The sequence below is a fragment of the Myodes glareolus genome, chromosome 12, assembly GCF_982192425.1.
Source record: "Myodes glareolus chromosome 12, mMyoGla1.1, whole genome shotgun sequence".
Taxonomy (NCBI): Eukaryota; Metazoa; Chordata; class Mammalia; order Rodentia; family Cricetidae; genus Myodes; species Myodes glareolus.
The window spans coordinates 81420281-81436823 of record NC_142037.1 but is presented as its reverse complement, the minus strand read 5'-3'; the positions used below and the strand labels follow the sequence as shown (position 1 = coordinate 81436823).

Sequence of the window (16543 nt, the reverse complement as noted above, 5' to 3'; positions counted from 1 at the left end):
TAAATTTACTTCCATAGACCTTATTTAATATGTATAAGTACATTATTTTAACATTTAGGTAATTTAATAAAACAAATTTTATGTGCACATCAAAAAATGAATTGTAAATGATGCACGGTGGCGTTTTGAACAGAATCACTGAAATGGCTGGTGTTTCGATTAAGCTCCGTGTGCCTTAGGTCTGCCCATCTGGTACAGCTCTGCCGGGTCCTGTGTGATGACCTATTGATACCTCTTTCCTTCAGTCAACCATTTCCTGGGCAATCTCCTTCTCTCTTCTGCCTGGCTCTTACTCAGCCCTGTGCTCACATCTGTCTATCCACGAAGGCTGTGTCTGTTTTACCTTGGAATCATCTGCATTTTTTCCCACCCTGGGCAAAGGTGAATCGTGGAATCATTTTCTGGCTGGAGGCGACCAGAACTTCCAGAAAATGGCTAAGGTCTCTCCACTCTTCCAGCCCATCCTCCTCTCCCCAACCCATCTCATGGGAACACAAAAGAGGAAGTGGTGGTCGCTGGTCACCATCCCTTTCAGTTTCGCTGCGCTCACTCACACAGACCTTTAGTACAATACAGACTGACTTCTGTGGAGCAATCTTTTGTGAAAATCCACTCACTTTGGCTTTTTTAAAAATTACCTTGTTTTCGATACATAATTCACACTGTAAATGAAACTCACTGGCATTGAATGCACTCCTTTCTCCCTGAGGGCCTTACTTCTAAAGCAATTTCAAGACCTTTAAAGTGGGAGACTGAAACACTGACATCGAGGCGAAAAATATTACACAACACATAGTCACCCACTCAACTCCCTGGGACGTGGAATCTGAGGTTGCAGCAGCTACCACACCCTTTGCAGGCTTGAGGGAGACAGAAGATTAAGTGAGGAGGCCATCTCCTGGTGTGTGGCTGCTGGTGACATCCATTCTTATGCAGCTGCTGTCAGCCTCCAGCTGGAGCAAGCTGTCCAGAGCACCCTGGCTAATGACCTAGTTCAAGTTCAACGTATCAGCTGCATGATACTGGAGAGCTTATTCTTCTCTGGTCTCCCTTTTCTCTGTCTTAGATGGTGCCCTTAACTGCATAAAGTACCCAACACACCGCTAAACTTATTTTAGGCATCACGACCTCTAGCCAGAAATCACAAACTCCAAATAGAGATGCAGACCGCTTTCCATTTGAAGATGGTCTGAAAAGCAGAGTTCACTGATGAGAAAGAGCTGGCGTGGTGCAAATTTCCCAGGTATTGATCAGAAGTCCTTGTCCCATTTCTACGCAAGTATCTTTCCATTTAAATGAAGAGAAAAACACACAGCTCATTCTTAGCATCCACTCTAATTCAGAGCTATCCGCTGTAATCGCAACCAAAGTGACAGAGTGAGGGGAGGTCATTTTCGGTCGCGCGGCACTGCCCGGACTGCCCGGGCAGTCACCCACCCGTCCTTACAGAAGGTACACTCACCACAGGATGAAGTGGCGTTCCTGGAAACATAAATTGCATCTGCTGGGCAAGCATCGCTGCTGCGGTCTTTTGCTGGATCAAATTGTTCCTCCCATTAATTTCTAGTTGAGTTTTTAAGTGTGTCGGAGGGTGGAGGTACTTGCAGTTCTCTCTCGAACAGCGGCCCTGTAAAATAGACAACCTGAGGTTAGAACTGCAGTCGGGAGCTGGCCACTCCAACGCCGGCAATGTCACAGTCATTACGTCATTACTTTCATTTCCTATCTTCCAAGACTGTGTGTGTGAGTGTGTGTGTGTGTGTTACAAGAACGAGTCAAATATTACATGATTTCAAAGTCCCTCCCATTCCTCTCTCTCCCCTCTCCCCTTCCTTCCCTTTCTTCCTTCTTTCTTTCTTTATGTCAAACCTAGACAACTCATTTCAAATTGGTGCCAGCCGAGAGCAAGGAGGAAGGCCTCCATAATCGGAGGAGCACGCTTATCTTGACCCACAAGGTCTTTGTTGCTCACTGGTCTGTACATGCTTGAGTGATGTAAACATGTGAAGAGCGGGCTGCTACACACATGTGACGAAGATGAGAGTCGGGGTTTGGAGTGTGAGTTCCAGACTGGCCAAAGAGTAAGCAGTCTGCAGCTGTTGATGGTGAGGCGAGGGGGACAGAACCCCTGGAACTGCTTGCTGAGACCCACCCAGGCGATAGCTCAGTGCGAGCTGGGACAAACACCCGCGGCCAGATACATAAACAGAGCTGCCATCCTTTCCCTGCCCTTCCCCAGGAAAGGAGACTCCGACTTAGTCCCACAGCGTGACAGAATGAGGAGTCTTTATGGCTGTGTTACCGTCTGAACACGGAAACTGGTAAAATGAAGCAAACAAACCAGCAGGTGACGGGTGTGTATACAATCAGACCTGAAAAGTAATTGCACATGGGATTGCAAAGTACCAAAGTTTGCAAAACTACCACTTATAGGAGAATCACGTTGATGTGTGAATTATGCAATTTCCAGAGAAAGAGCAGCAAACTGCGTTAGTCAGTTGGAACATCACCATTCCCTAAAGAATTAGTCTATTTGCAACCAGGCAGAAAAGAGTACGGGTCTGTTTATCAGATAAAAAAGGAATTAAGGCAAGCTTGGTGGAGCTGGAGGAATGAGTTTGTTTACAGCGACGCTGATGCATAACATCTGGAGTTCTGTGTTTCCCCCAATTCCAGCTGCACTTCTGGCGTCTCCAGTTTCTCCTCTAGTGAGAATTTCCCCTAGAAGCCATGGCGACGGGCAGACCTGAGCCCCAGGCTCAGTCCTGGCCCTCTGTGCCATCAACCTGTGTCACCATGAAGCTCTACTCAACGGTGTCAACAACTGCCTCATTGTCTGGTGGGGGGGAGCATGAAAACAAGTTGATATTTCACAAATCTTCAGCGTAAGCAATATCAGACCCGTAGCCTCAGGTTCTTGTCATGGATTTTCCTACTCCGATTCCTGCGTGCAGACAGACATCGTAAGGCCCAGTCCACAGCAAGGGCACCAGAAGCTGGAGCAGCTCCTGGACTTGACTCTGCCCTCCCTCGCCCTCTCTCTGATCCTCTGCACATCTTCTCTGGACAGCTCTTTGTCTTCATTTCTTAATTCTAGCTCTACTCCAGGCTCCGTGACTTCCTGGGGTCCCGCCATTCCTGTGAACTCTTTCCAGTCCTCTTCCACTTTACAGCTCTCTCTTTTCTCTCTTGACGATCCGTTCCGATGGGGCGAGCACCTTCATCTCAGCGTGCAGCCAGTCAGTGAGTCAGCTGCCTTGATGTCTGACGTCCAGGATGAATCCTGCCTGCCGTCTGTGAAGGAAGGCGACCCACCAGAACACACGGATGGGACCTGAAACATCAGCTGGAGCGCAGGCGCATCCAACACAGGAGAGTTCCCGCACAAAAGCTAAGGCATCTCCTGTGACCTCAGTCCCAACTCTCCAGCCAGAGGCTCTGCACTTGGCACCCGACAACCAAGTGACTGCAGCCCTGATGCACGTGTGGCTCTGCGTACACAGATGTGTAGAATGTGTGGGTCTGTGTACACAGATGTGTAGGTGGGGGAAATGCAGGGGCTGGAGAAACAGGATTCTAAGTGTGTGTGTGTGGGGGGGATGAAATCAGCAAAATGCCCACAATGCATCATGATGGTAGAATGTTCAGGGATATGGTTATCAATTTGACCACTATTCTTCTAAACCCAATCTTTGTTGCTATTCAAATTGACTTCAAATGGCTGTAAAATATTGTTTTCTTATTGATGCTGCCATTCCTTCTTACAACCAGAGCCCTTGGAGAACTATATTAACCACTTTTTTTTTCTGGTGATAGAACATGGCTTATACCATTAGATCCATCATCTATTGAAGGATTCCTCCTTTTCATGAGGATTAATTCGGTTTCCTGCTGCCCTCATTTACACACTCTGAGCACAGAATGGTATTGATCACCACTGTGCTGGGCAATTTATAGGTGGTTATCTCACCTCTCCTTACGGCAGCAGTGATGATTGCCTACTTCACCGAACAGCAACCAGGACCCAAAGAATAAGATAACTTCCAGGTCATCTGTTGGCTAATTAATAAGTGGGACTGTATTGTAAATCCACGTCTTGCTTGACTCGATTCTATGACTTCACTGGGATATTCATTTGCAACAGTTAAAAATCCAGGAAAGATAACAAATCTAGAACTCCTGCATCCTTCACAAAACAACAGGATGCAGAACAAAACTCAAATATGTTGACATACACATACGTGGGGATGTGGGACCGAGAGGCGATTATTTTCTTGGTCTGTGTACTGGAGGATTCACAAGCACCGTTAAACTCATGTTCTGGGCTCACAGCTTAGCTCTGCCCTTTCCTACTTGTATGACTTGGAGTTACTGTTTGATTACTTTCTTCATTTATACAATGAAAATAATGACTACATCCTCCTTGTAGAGATGTTATGTCATCAAATAAATTAAGACACAGTTCAGAGAGCTGTCTGGCACACAGGAAGTTCTGAGAAATGTTACTAGTATCCAAGGAAAGACTTGTATTTTGTTTAGAGCAAGTGTGAGATCACAGATCTACAATTATTCTTACTAGTTTTTTATTTCTCCTATGGGATAAACTTTCGTGATAAAGGCTAATTGTGATCCTTCCAGTATCATATTTGGAGTTATTTTCAGTTCTATAATTTTTGCAACTGTCCCTATATAAACAAATATCCCTGAGCCTCTAGCTCAGTCTGGTATCGATATTTTAAGAAATGTTGGTTCCTGGATATCTGAGGCATAAAACTTCAAGCACTGTGGGATTCCAGGAAACAGAATTTTAGTAAGAGACCCTATAGGATTCCAAAATCCTAAGGAAAAGATACTGTCCAAATATAATGAGTTATTAGTATGACACAGTAAACAATCTGTAGAGAAATTCCCGTGAAGGCACGCACACGATTTCTCAGGACACGCCACTTTGCACAAAAGCAGGTTGTCACAACTGACCGAGAGGGGGCAGTGTGAAGAAACAAACGCATCTCCAGAGGCCACCATGAAACAAAATTGAGGTGTCAACGATAGTGTCTCCTGAGGTTAGCCCAGGAAGTAAAGACAAGGATGAAGTGGAAACTCCCCTGCAGCGGCTACGATGTGTTTCCTGTTTTTCTTTGGTTTTAAGGTTTCTTCTCTTTGGCTTCTTGGTAGAGACCTTTTTCAGAGAATGCGGGAGGCAACGTCCAGCCCTGGGAAAGCTGGGCAGGCTGGAGTTGGGAGCACAGCACCGCCAGAGGCAAGCTCACAAGAAGGACTCATGGCTCACACAAGCTTATTCACCCTTCTCCCTCACCAATTCACTCAACAGGTATTCATGACTGAACATCACGCTTCCTGCTTATCCAGGGGGAGCACAAACAAGACTGTCTTCCTTTATGAAGCCTGTGGGCTGGTGGTAAAGATGACGTGAGCCAAAATCAGTGTAATTACAAATTACAGGGTGTGTTCTAGAGGGGAATGCTGGGATGCGAGGGTAGAAGAGGACCAGAAATGACAAGAGCTACCTGAACAGAGAACCGAAAGATACCCAGGAGCCCAAATGGGAATGGGTGGTTGCCAAAGCACGTATGTGTGTGTGTGTGTGTGTGTGTGTATGTGTGTACGTGTGTGTGTTGTACACATATGTTGAATGTATGCTGTGCATGGTATGTTTGTGTTTTGTATGTTCACTTGTACTGAGCATGTGTGTGGTGTGTTGCTGTAAGTGTATACGCTCTGGGAAGGAATGTACCATCTAAGAACTTGCATGTAGTTTCCCAGGCTGGGCCCTGGAACGGTTGTGAGTAGGAGCTGGGAGGTGAGAGAAGAAAAAGCAGCAAGAGGTGGGTAGAGTCCAGATCACAAAAAAATGAGATCACAGCAGAAGGACGTGGTCTTCATTGCCTTTGAAAGCTTGGAAGCGAGAGATTAACACGTCGGATCTAATCTATATATTAAGGTCCATTTAACTGCTGCCTTGATTATTCAGGTTTTACATTACTAATTGTACTGTTGTCGATATGACTTGCTTAAAAAAATCCGAGTAGAATTCTGATTGATTTTCTGTGGCTGATTCTACCTACCGAACCTCTACTCCAGGAAGATTTAGACAAGAGACGGTGGTTACAATGAAGTTTGGATTTCAAGCAGAATAGAATCTATTAAAATAAGCAACCCTGGAAGATTTCAGTACAGAGAGCCCACGCTGCTCCGCCACGGGACGAAGCGAAATACGTCTCTGCAGAACAGCAGGCTGGAGCTACCAACATTATACAGTCATTAAAATATGGGGCACGGGATTGAAAAACCGCAGCTTTGGCAAAGAAAAGATCTCAGAATCAGGTTGGAGTAAGAAAGAAAAAGCGTAATAGAAAAATGACTTTTTTAATTGCCTTTTTAAAAAAACAAGTAATTTTTAGAATCTTTTCCTAGTATGCTAATTGAGACCGTCAAGTGGACTATGTAAGCAAGAAGGAAAATATACTAACTAAGGAGTTAAGAATTGCCCCTGGACAAGAGCTTCTACAGAAGGTGACAGACACTCTGTCCCACTTACTCCCCTGTCTTGGTGAACCTACAATTAAGCACAGACCCTAACAGAAACAGTGGATTAATGAGGAATAATTTTAATCGTGTGTTCGCCTTGGCCACATGATGGCTCATAGATCTGGATATGGTCCCTCAGGGAGGATGGACTCCTGGTAAGGACTCTTCTGAGCTTTGTCCCTCTCAGTTCTGCTTGATCACTGGACTTTCAACGGGCATGTGTCCATGGGGACAGGTCACACTGGTGTGGGACTGGGGGCAGACCTTGCGGGATGGAACCATCAGGGCAGATGATTTGTGGTCTCAAAGTGACACTCCTGCATCCTAGACCCCACCGCTGGCCACGGAAGGTGGTCCCTGGGAACACTGAAAGTCCTGGACCACTAATGTGCACAGACAAAAGTCACAGAAGGGTCTCTTAGATCCTGGCATTCCATAAGCTTCCTGAAACCCACAGTCAGGAAGTGTACTCTTGGCCATGGGTGACATTCCTGAGTTCCCGATGTGGCCTGGAGAAGTCGTTTAAACTAAGGATTAAGAAACAGACTGGGAACTGGGCTAAGAGGTCTGAAAATCCAGCTCTGCTCTTCTTGCTGCGGGAACTTGGGAAGTGTGACCTACGGCCTCCGTCTGTTTCGTCTGCAAACACAGGTACTAACACTTCTCTAAACGCCATAGCTTCTCAACCAAGACACAGAGTTAACCTGGCAAGCAGTAAGCTTCATCTGAGCTTTACTGTCATAATTATATCCTCATCGTCACCATTAACCCCTTCTTTACTCAATGAGTGAAGCCACTTTATGGCTTGTGTAGTTTCTCCGCAGCTATGGCTCTGCCTGGCCTGGGCACCAAGCTCTTTAACCCTTAGCTACTCCTGCTCTCAGACCTGGTGCCAACTCTGGATATTTATCTTTTCAAAGAGCCTTAGATCTCTCTCTCTCTTTAATATCTGTTTCCTCCGCTGAGACTTGCCAGGGCTGGTCCACAAAGCATGATTCACCCAGAGCTTAAAGCAGTTAAGCGTTACAGATGGAAAAGTCCTGAGTGTGGCTTTCTCTCCAGATGGCTGTGGGAACTTTACTCGGACCTCACAGAAGCCTACGTCTTGTTTTTCTCATCTTCATTTCTGCGAGATGAGAGCAATTCGATTCTCCTACATCAATGCTTTCTAACAGTTGTTGGAGCCGGGGGGAGAGCAGAAGTTGCTCCAAAAATACACAGAAAAGGCTGAGTATGGTTTTTAAACATCCCTGTTCTTGGATCCTCCCAACCTGGTACAAACAACAACAACAAAAAATTCACAAAAGCCAACAGCTACAGTAAGAGGCGGCACTGAGGACGTCTGCTGGCCACGTTCTGAGAATTATGATAAGTCAGTGTAGCCAGGTGTGAGGACCTTGGCAGCCCAGGATTGAGTCCAGATAGATTAGAATTTGGAGGATTTATTAAACGCAGGTAGTATACACACCTCAGATGTGAAAACCCCCACCTGACAGACCTCCATCTGATCCTTGTGCTAGAGACAGAGTTCAGATGGTATTTCCAAAGAGGGTCAACCTCTGGTGGGCCAGGTGTTCACAGACTCAGTTTCCCTGTAGTCAACATCTGTCAAGATTTGTGAAGTGGGGGTGGGGTGGGCTGCAGTTTGATAGGGAATCACATTTTCACAGGTTCACTATTTATTCTTAGGTGTCAGAGACAGGAAACCCAGATGGAATTTAACATTGGACTGGAACTTCTGGTCCTTCTGCCAGTAAAGGTCCAGGGAACGGAATGGTTATTTACATCAGAGCTGAATCCATAACATTACCTATGGGCCTGGAACAGCGCTGCTCAAAGCAAGTGACAGATTAGGCTTTTTAGCCTTCTTTTGAATTTAAATAAATGAATCGAGCCACAGAAGTCCCTTGTATTATTAGCTCCAACCACACAATACAGCAGATAAAATACAAGCACACAAGGGTGTTGGGATTAGGAAGGAAACTGTAGGCTTGGAAGAAAATGATAACCGGAATGTCCATCAAACGGAACAAGTTATGTGGCTAGCATTATGCATGGATCAAAAGCAGGTCCTTTCTGCCTATTACTTGGTTCAATTTATAATGCATTTATTTTTTTATAGACTTTCTATGTAATAATTTCCTGGTAAATAGCAAAAACTGTCACACTTATTAAAGATCTTGGAGTGGGATATTTGCCATTGTCTCCCTTCCGGGACACGCTCCTTCTCCTCTGCCATGTCCCCTGTGTGAAAGAAACACGCAGGAAGCTCTGAGGAAGATTCCCGATGGAGGAGAAGCCATACACACCAGGAGGTGGTCATGAGCAACCCCAGCTGTGCCACACCAGGGACATCACTGCTGGAGTTCAGGGGAGCAGGAGAAAGAGTGAACTCAGGACACAGAGCTGTGTGTACCATGTCACCTTCTCTTCCAAAAGAGCCAGCCAGGTGTCACTCTTTCGCCTACACCGGCCATGGCCTGAGTCCAGGGTGCTGCACAGGGCTGACCACTAACCACGGAAGGGTTTGAATGCCACTGCTGCTTCTCTCTGCGTCTGCTAAGGCAGACGTCCTCACTAGAGCGCTGGGGAAAGGGACGCTGTCTGTCCCAGGTGCACTCTGCAGGCAGGCTCAGGCTGACTCAGTGAATACCAGGGAGCCGACTGCTCCTTCGGGAACTAGTGGTGTTGGCGCACACCCTTATTTCTGTGACAATTTAAAATAGATAAAACAAGATGTGGAGAAGAAAGGTCAAGGGGCCAAGCTGCTCACATTTGGCATCTCAAAGCCGATGGAAGCATAGATATTTTAAAAATGGATTCTAATTGCCTGGCAGTCTCGTCCCACAGTGTCACATGACAGGGAAAGAGCGTTCGCTGCTGTCCTGATGGTTGAGGAGTTTGCTCCTGTTCCTCATTTTATAAGTTAGAACTGGAAACCTGGCCGTAAGGAGGAATCAGTGAAACCTAAACAACCCTTCTGTTCTCTAGAGATTCAGGGAAACGAATTTCTGGGCACCAAACGCCTCGTTTAAAAATTTTCCCACTTCCATTTTTCTTTTCCACTAAAATTTAAGTGTCTTCTGAGCAGAGATTGGTCGGCGTAGACATCGATGCTCGTCAACCTAGCACGGAACCTGTCTAGTGGTGACTTGTGGGTTCTTCTGATATACTGTCCATAACAGTGTACCATGCCAGGGTGAAGCAGGAGCCCACGAAAATCACAGTGTGGCTCTAGGGCTCTTCCTGCGGGGGAGGGCTGGCCTCTTTGGCTGTGCCATTTGCAAAGGCCACAGCACCAAGCTCTTACACAGGGTCATGCAGGGATGTCACCAATGGCTTTCCTTCTCTTGTTTCACAGGCATGTGCTTGTCTTACCATGTTCCACATACTCTATGACATGAAATGGTAACTAAGATTCAGAGTGGGGAAAAGGCTGGGCACAGTGGCACCGGCTTGTAACCCCAGTGCTGGGGACATGGAGAGGGGCTGGTAGATTCTTGGGGCCCCACGGCTAGCTGGCCTAGACCACTTCAAGTGTTTCTGACCAATAAGAGATGTTATCTCGAAGGACAAGGTAGGCAGGTGACAGCTGATGCTGCCCTCTGGACTCTCCATGTGCACATACACATGAACATTCCTGTACACATGAGCACACATGCACACTGGTAGACAGAGACGGTTCGGAGTGGTGAGCGTCATAGTGTGTTAAATACTGGGTGCCATGTGAACACACTGCCAAGAGTTTGCCCGCTTCAGCAGAAAGTGCTGGACACCGACGTTACAGTCTTAAGTCAGATTATCTAGTTGAGAGCACAGGGTCCTGTTAGGGGGTAAGAAGTGGCTACTCAGCTAGGCAGTGGTAGCACATAGCTTTAATCCCAGCACTTGAAAGGCAGTGGCAGACAGATCTCTGTGAGTTTGAGGCCAGTCTGGTCTACAAGAGCTAGTTCCAGGACAGGCTACTCAGATGACTTTGCTGGCTGCCACCCTTGTCACCAGTCATTACCAACTCCAGAGGCACGCAGCCATCCCGCACAGAGGCACGCAGCCTTCCCACACAGAGGCACGCAGCCTTCCCACACAGAGGCACGCAGCCATCCCGCACAGAGGCACGCAGCCTTCCCACACAGAGGCACGCAGCCTTCCCACACAGAGGCACGCAGCCTTCCCACACAGAGGCACGCAGCCATCCCGCACAGAGGAACGCAGCCTTCCCACACAGAGGCACGCAGCCTTCCCACACAGAGGCACGCAGCCTTCCCACACAGAGGCACGCAGCCTTCCCACACAGAGGCACGCAGCCTTCCCACACAGAGGCACGCAGCCTTCCCACACAGAGGCACGCAGCCATCCCGCAGCACATCGTTGGTTATTGCCGTTGTTTGCAGTCTGATCTGAACCACTGTCTGGAGAATCACCTGACTGCTGGGGGAGGTCCTGGAACTCAGGCACAGACAGACAGCCGGCCTTAAAGGCTGACATTTAGCAAGTATGCACTGGTGTGTCTGTGTCATTTATTAAAACACAGGAATTACTGTTCTAGACAGATATTGCCACTGTCCCAAGCCTATTGTCAAGTATCTTTGCCACTTCTCTGTCTACTCCTACGCCACCTCCGATCTACTGACCAGTGCAGGATCTCAGCTGTCAGATAGTTAAACTCAACCCAGCAGGGGACCTTCCCTATAGATCTTCCTTGCATTCTGATTGGTTGCTGCCCAGTAGGTAGGTCCGTAAGGTAAACTGAGATCACCGTGTCTGTGACAAAGCCACAGGGCACAGCTCCGTGTATTAGAAGTGGTAGCACTCTCAGGGAGAGGTGGGAGGGGGTTGGATGTCATACGGAGGGCGCTAAGGGAAAGGGGGGGCTAAAGGTGGAGAGTGTAAAGATGTGGGGGGAAGAAGTGCGTTCATGCTGAGTCACAGGAGGAAAAGACATTTTTTCCAGGTCGCTTTGGACGATTTGGTGGCTTGGGCATGGCCTGTCGATCCAGCTGAAGTAGAGGGAAATAACAATTTGTTCGGAAAAGTCAGGCTGAGTAGGTGCAGGGCGCGGTTGTACCATAGCACAGGGCTGGGGGTACCGGTTGGAGAAGCATGGCGGTTACAGGGAAGATGGGCACAGGGGCTTAACGGTGTCTCCATCCCTTTATCCGTCCTACAGACGGCTCTGGAGCATCTGTTTTATACCAGAAGCTGGGATGGAATTGCACACGGGACACGAGGCTGTGGCCTTGCCCTTGACAAAAATAGCAAAGAGTTATGTAATACGGTGCCGCCGATCGTGTAGCAGGCAGTTTTCAAGCAACTTTTGGAAGATCACTCTGATTTAATCTTCACTACAGCTCTTAGAAGAGGCGCTGCTAACAGCCCTGCTTTATGGGATGGCACAGAGGCACGGGGAGGTGGAGGTAACAGCATACCAAGGCCACGCAGCTCATGGGGAGCAGACCTGGGCTCCCATCCAGGCAGACTGGCCTCAGCTCTGTGTTGTCGCCCTCTGCAGAGTCATGTTTAAGAGACTCACGGCGGGACGCTCACATCACACCTCACAAAGCCTTCTCCACACACGATATCTCATGACAGCTCCACAGCACCCCTGCAATCTGTTACCCTGATTTAAGGGTAAAGAAAGGTGAGTTTCAGAAAGAGACTCACAAGAGTCACTTTCCAAGGTCATATGAAAGTCAAGCAAAGATGCCTTTCGGTCCAGTCCTTATAAGAAAACATGCGTCTTCTCCACTGCCTCCTGGGGACAATGGAAGAAACTCCCTCCCGAGAAACAGATTTTTGGCTCAGCCTATGAAAGATTAGTTTAAAAAGCAGAGAGGATCTGGTTATGAGCTGATTATGAACTCTTGGGTGGGCAGAATATCGGGTGTTCTGTGTTGAATTGTATTTCCATTAAAAAGCCCTACTGAAGTCCTAATACTCGTGACCCGGGGAAGTGAAGCAGACTTTACCTGGGGACAGCATCCGCTCCGATGTGACCGGATAAGCATGAGCTCGAGTGGGACTGGGCTCTAGCTTTGTCTTTTTCATTTTTAAATTGAATATATATATATTGAAGTAGTAAGGATTGTGCTTGCATACACTAGGCTGGTCCAGTGCTCTACCCCCTCCCAGCCCTTATTTGACTTTTTTTTTTAAAAAAAGAAAGTGTGAGACAAGATCTCACCACATTTGCCTGTCTGCCTTGGCAGGCACTGAATCTGTGATCCTCCTGCCTCAGTGTCCAGAGTAGCTGGGAGGACAGGCCCGTGCCAAAAACAAGCCTTCAGGTCCAGCTACTTGTCAAATGGGCAATTTGTACAGAGAGAACGTGGTGAGGAGATGGCTGTTCTATGGCAACCAACAGCCAAGGTCACCAGATTAAGTGAGAGAGACAGGAAAGCAATCCTTCCTGGAGGCTCTGAGGGAGCATGGCCTTGCTGACCCTTGACTGTGGACTTCCAGAGCGGCAACAGCATGGATTCCCATTGCTCTAAGCCATCCTGAGTTCCAGCAACCCTGTGTGAATCTAACAACCTCTAAGAAATGTACATTTTTTTCCCCTGGGAAATGAAGGCCACAGCATCACACTGCAGTGTCTGACTCTGTAGATGAACTGATTTCCTTAACATGGGTGGCAAGATCACCTGGCTTGTTTAGGAATAAATGACCGTGACCACTGCCGGCAGAGCTTTCGCAAGCGCATGATTTTCTACCGCTGTAACCAGTCAGCCTAAATGCTACCCGATTTTTATGTGGAATCTAATCGGAGAGATTTATTTTAGTAACAGCTGAAGACATTTCACCGAGGGTCTCATCAGTAATTCACGATGGCTTACTGAGCCTCTCAAGATCTGTTTTGCAAGAAAAATGTTAGGACAGTGTTTAAATTCTGATTACAGAGAGCGGCTGGATGAAAAATGATCTTTGATATTAAAATTGCATGTGGGGGCGAAAGCATTCCCATGCGAAGGAAGGGGAGGGGGCTGGATATACTTGGACAACGTTCTGTAGTTGCTTTACACATGTAGCCAGGCATCGTGCAGTCCCTCCCGTGAAGTGAGACCACCTTCCAGGGCAGTGTGAAACAGAGTGGTGCCCGGTAGGGAAAGAGAGCAGCGAAGACGCTCTGCTTGCTGTTTAACGCACTGCCTCGTGGTGCAGTCACCTAACTCACCAGCCTCTCCTTATCCCGGTCTCAGGGAGGTCCAGCTTCCCAGGACACATGATCCAGAAAGGACCCTGAATCTCTGTCCTTGCTGATGCTGCCTTTGGTACTCCAGCTTTGACACCCACAGGGTTACTTTCTTCCCAGTCTCTCACTCTGCCTCAGGTCTGCAATGCTGACCTACTGGGTATCAGAGATCTCAGGTCTCCGGATTCCACAGGGCCTCTTTTAATTTTCCTATCGGGTGGTAAACTTGTCTACCGCAAAAGTCCTGATCACACGCTGTGCTTTCTTCCCCAAGCCCATCTAGACTATTCTCCTTGGCTCATCCTCTGCAGGCACCTGGGATAGTTTCTTAGACTCCTTGCTTCTGAGTATTTCTCTGACATGGACCTGGGCAGCTGTGTGCAGCACCGGCATCTGAACCAGCATCTTTAGTCCAGGGCGGACTAACTCCCGATGGGATACAAACAAACTCTGAGCATCACGCCACTTCCTTTCCCTCTGTGGATGTCTGAGTAGACTTCTGGAATAAGTTTTCCTTGCAAATTCTAAATGTGATCTACCCATGGCTACCAGTTGGACATTTGATTGAGAACAGTCTGGAAATGGCCTGTCAAACTGATTTATCTGTAAACATAACTAATCCATTTTAAAGAGTATAATATTTTTTGAAAAAGAGCATCAAATACACACACACGTACCTGAATATACACCAGTTTTAATATTTATTATTAAGTGATCCTCTTCAGTTGCATGCTAGGTATTATACAAAATGTTTCACTTAGTAGTACGAGATGGAGACACCTCCATCTGACAGCTGGCAAAACAAGGGCCCTGCACAAACAATCATAACATCCTCATGAATATATGTAGCAAGAGCCAAAGCCAAGACGTGACCATAGCACAGTGACCCAGAGACCCTGCTCTTGGTTACCGGCTCTTCACATCGTCATGTAATTATTAAAAATTACAATGACTGAACTCTTGCAATGCACCAAGCACAGTGCTAAGCGTTTTGCAGAAATGATCTTATTAAGGCTGGCGATTAGCCTGTGCGGTGGGGCTCATTTTCATTTTCAGTTACAAGTATGGGAGCCAAGATCCAAGATACGTGGATGCTAACTTGCTCAAGGTCACACACTGTAAGGGGAAGGTCCCAGATTTGGTCCCATTCAGCCTCCAGCATACAGTAATATGTATGCTCTGAATACATATAACTGGCTCTTGCCATGTGTCTGGAACCCATGCTAGACCCAAGGGCAGACAAGGGTGACAAGGGAGATGCTCCCGTCCACAAGAGGAACTCTAGATACACAGACCTGCACAGACATGGGGACAGAAAGGAAAGACATCGCGGTGATTAGTATATGTGAGTCTAATATTAGCCAGAAGGGTCCATGCAATGCTTCATAAATCAGACATCTTTACAAATTCAGTTAAAGTGATGGAGTACATTTTATAAATCTGGTTAGATTTTAATACATCAAACCTTAGTCATCAGAGAGACCCTGACAGGCTGCTCTGGTTTCTTTTATTTATACTGGAGCTGAAGATACCCTATTAGGGCAAAAGTGAGGCCCTAGATTTCAGGGATGTAAATGGAGTCATCACCTAAGAACTGCAGGCACACTCTTGCGCTGTGCCCTTTAGACATCAACCAGCGGTCTGTTTCCAAATGACTGAAGCCTAGGAGGAGGGTGTCTCTACGAACGTGAAACAGCAGCCTCCTTTCCTCCATCCTGAACTGTCTGCTGAAGTCTAGCTCAGCTCATCTTCCTCCAGTTGACTGTCCCCCACCCCGACCCACTCCTCAGGGTTCCTGAGAAAACAAGTTGTCCCTTTGTGGAGAATTTGCATGTCTGGATGACCCCTGACCCCTGATGCCCACTGCTGATGAGGCTACCATCTGCATCAATGCCTGATTCCATCTGAGATGTAGTCTCTATGCTCCTCCCAATCAGAAGCTCACTCAAGCCTCCATGAATAGCCAACAGCATGGAGCACAAGGCCCCGGGGAGAGCAAGTTCTGAGTCGGTATTTGCTGGGCGGAGGAGAGCCCTGGAAACCTGGGAGATGAAATCCATGGGTGAACAGACAGAGCCCGAGCAGATCTGAAACATTTCAGAGGCCATTTCTTCGCATTTGGCCATCCTTATACCGTGTATGTAGCAGGATCTGCCCTCCATCAAGCCAAAGACACTACTGTCAACCCTCCTTTTTAAAAGCAGATTCGATGTATTCCTTAAAGTAAAAATGGACAGCAAGGACAGAGATTCCCAGTTTATCAATGATGCCACCTTCTACTCATCAACACAGGAGGCTTTTAAATAGGAACACAGGTTTTTGGTTTAAAAAAGGCTTCCTACATGCCGTATGTTATACATACATTGATTCTGTTTCTTATAACAACAACTTTGGGGTCTTGGCTGCTCTTCTGGGTTCTGCATCCTGAGTGATGTAGGACTGGGAAGGAGTTGGCCTATGATGAATAATTTTGTCAGTGGTCCCAGAGCCATGAGTGATTGTCAAGATTCTGATTTAGGTTCCTACAAAGCCACGGCTTCCTCAGGCCCTGTGTTGTAACATGAGGGCCGGCTTGTTGGGGTATCTGTCCCGCCCGGTACCCCTCAGCCGGCATGCCCCAAAGAGAAATCACACACAAGACTCCATAAGGTTATAAACTGATTGGCCCATTAGGTCAGGCTACTTATTAATTCTTATGACTTATCTTAACCCATTATTCTTATCTATGTTAGCCACATGGGCTCAGTACCTTTCTCAGTGTGACAGCTTACATGTTGCCTCTTTGGTGGTCTGCGCAGGAGTGGC

The 16543-nt window shown here is 47.2% G+C and overlaps 1 protein-coding gene across 10 annotated transcripts in view; it reads right to left on the bottom strand.

Moving 5' to 3' along the window:
• Mbnl2 (muscleblind like splicing regulator 2) overlaps window positions 1–16543 on the bottom strand; it is a 155766-nt gene that overhangs the window by 55188 nt on the left and 84035 nt on the right. For all 10 annotated transcript variants that reach the window (XM_048421760.3, XM_048421761.3, XM_048421759.3 and 7 more), the window contains one exon: window positions 1463–1627. In XM_048421760.3, coding sequence (XP_048277717.2) covers window positions 1463–1627 — 165 coding nt within the window. The remainder of the gene's footprint in view (window positions 1–1462; window positions 1628–16543) is intronic.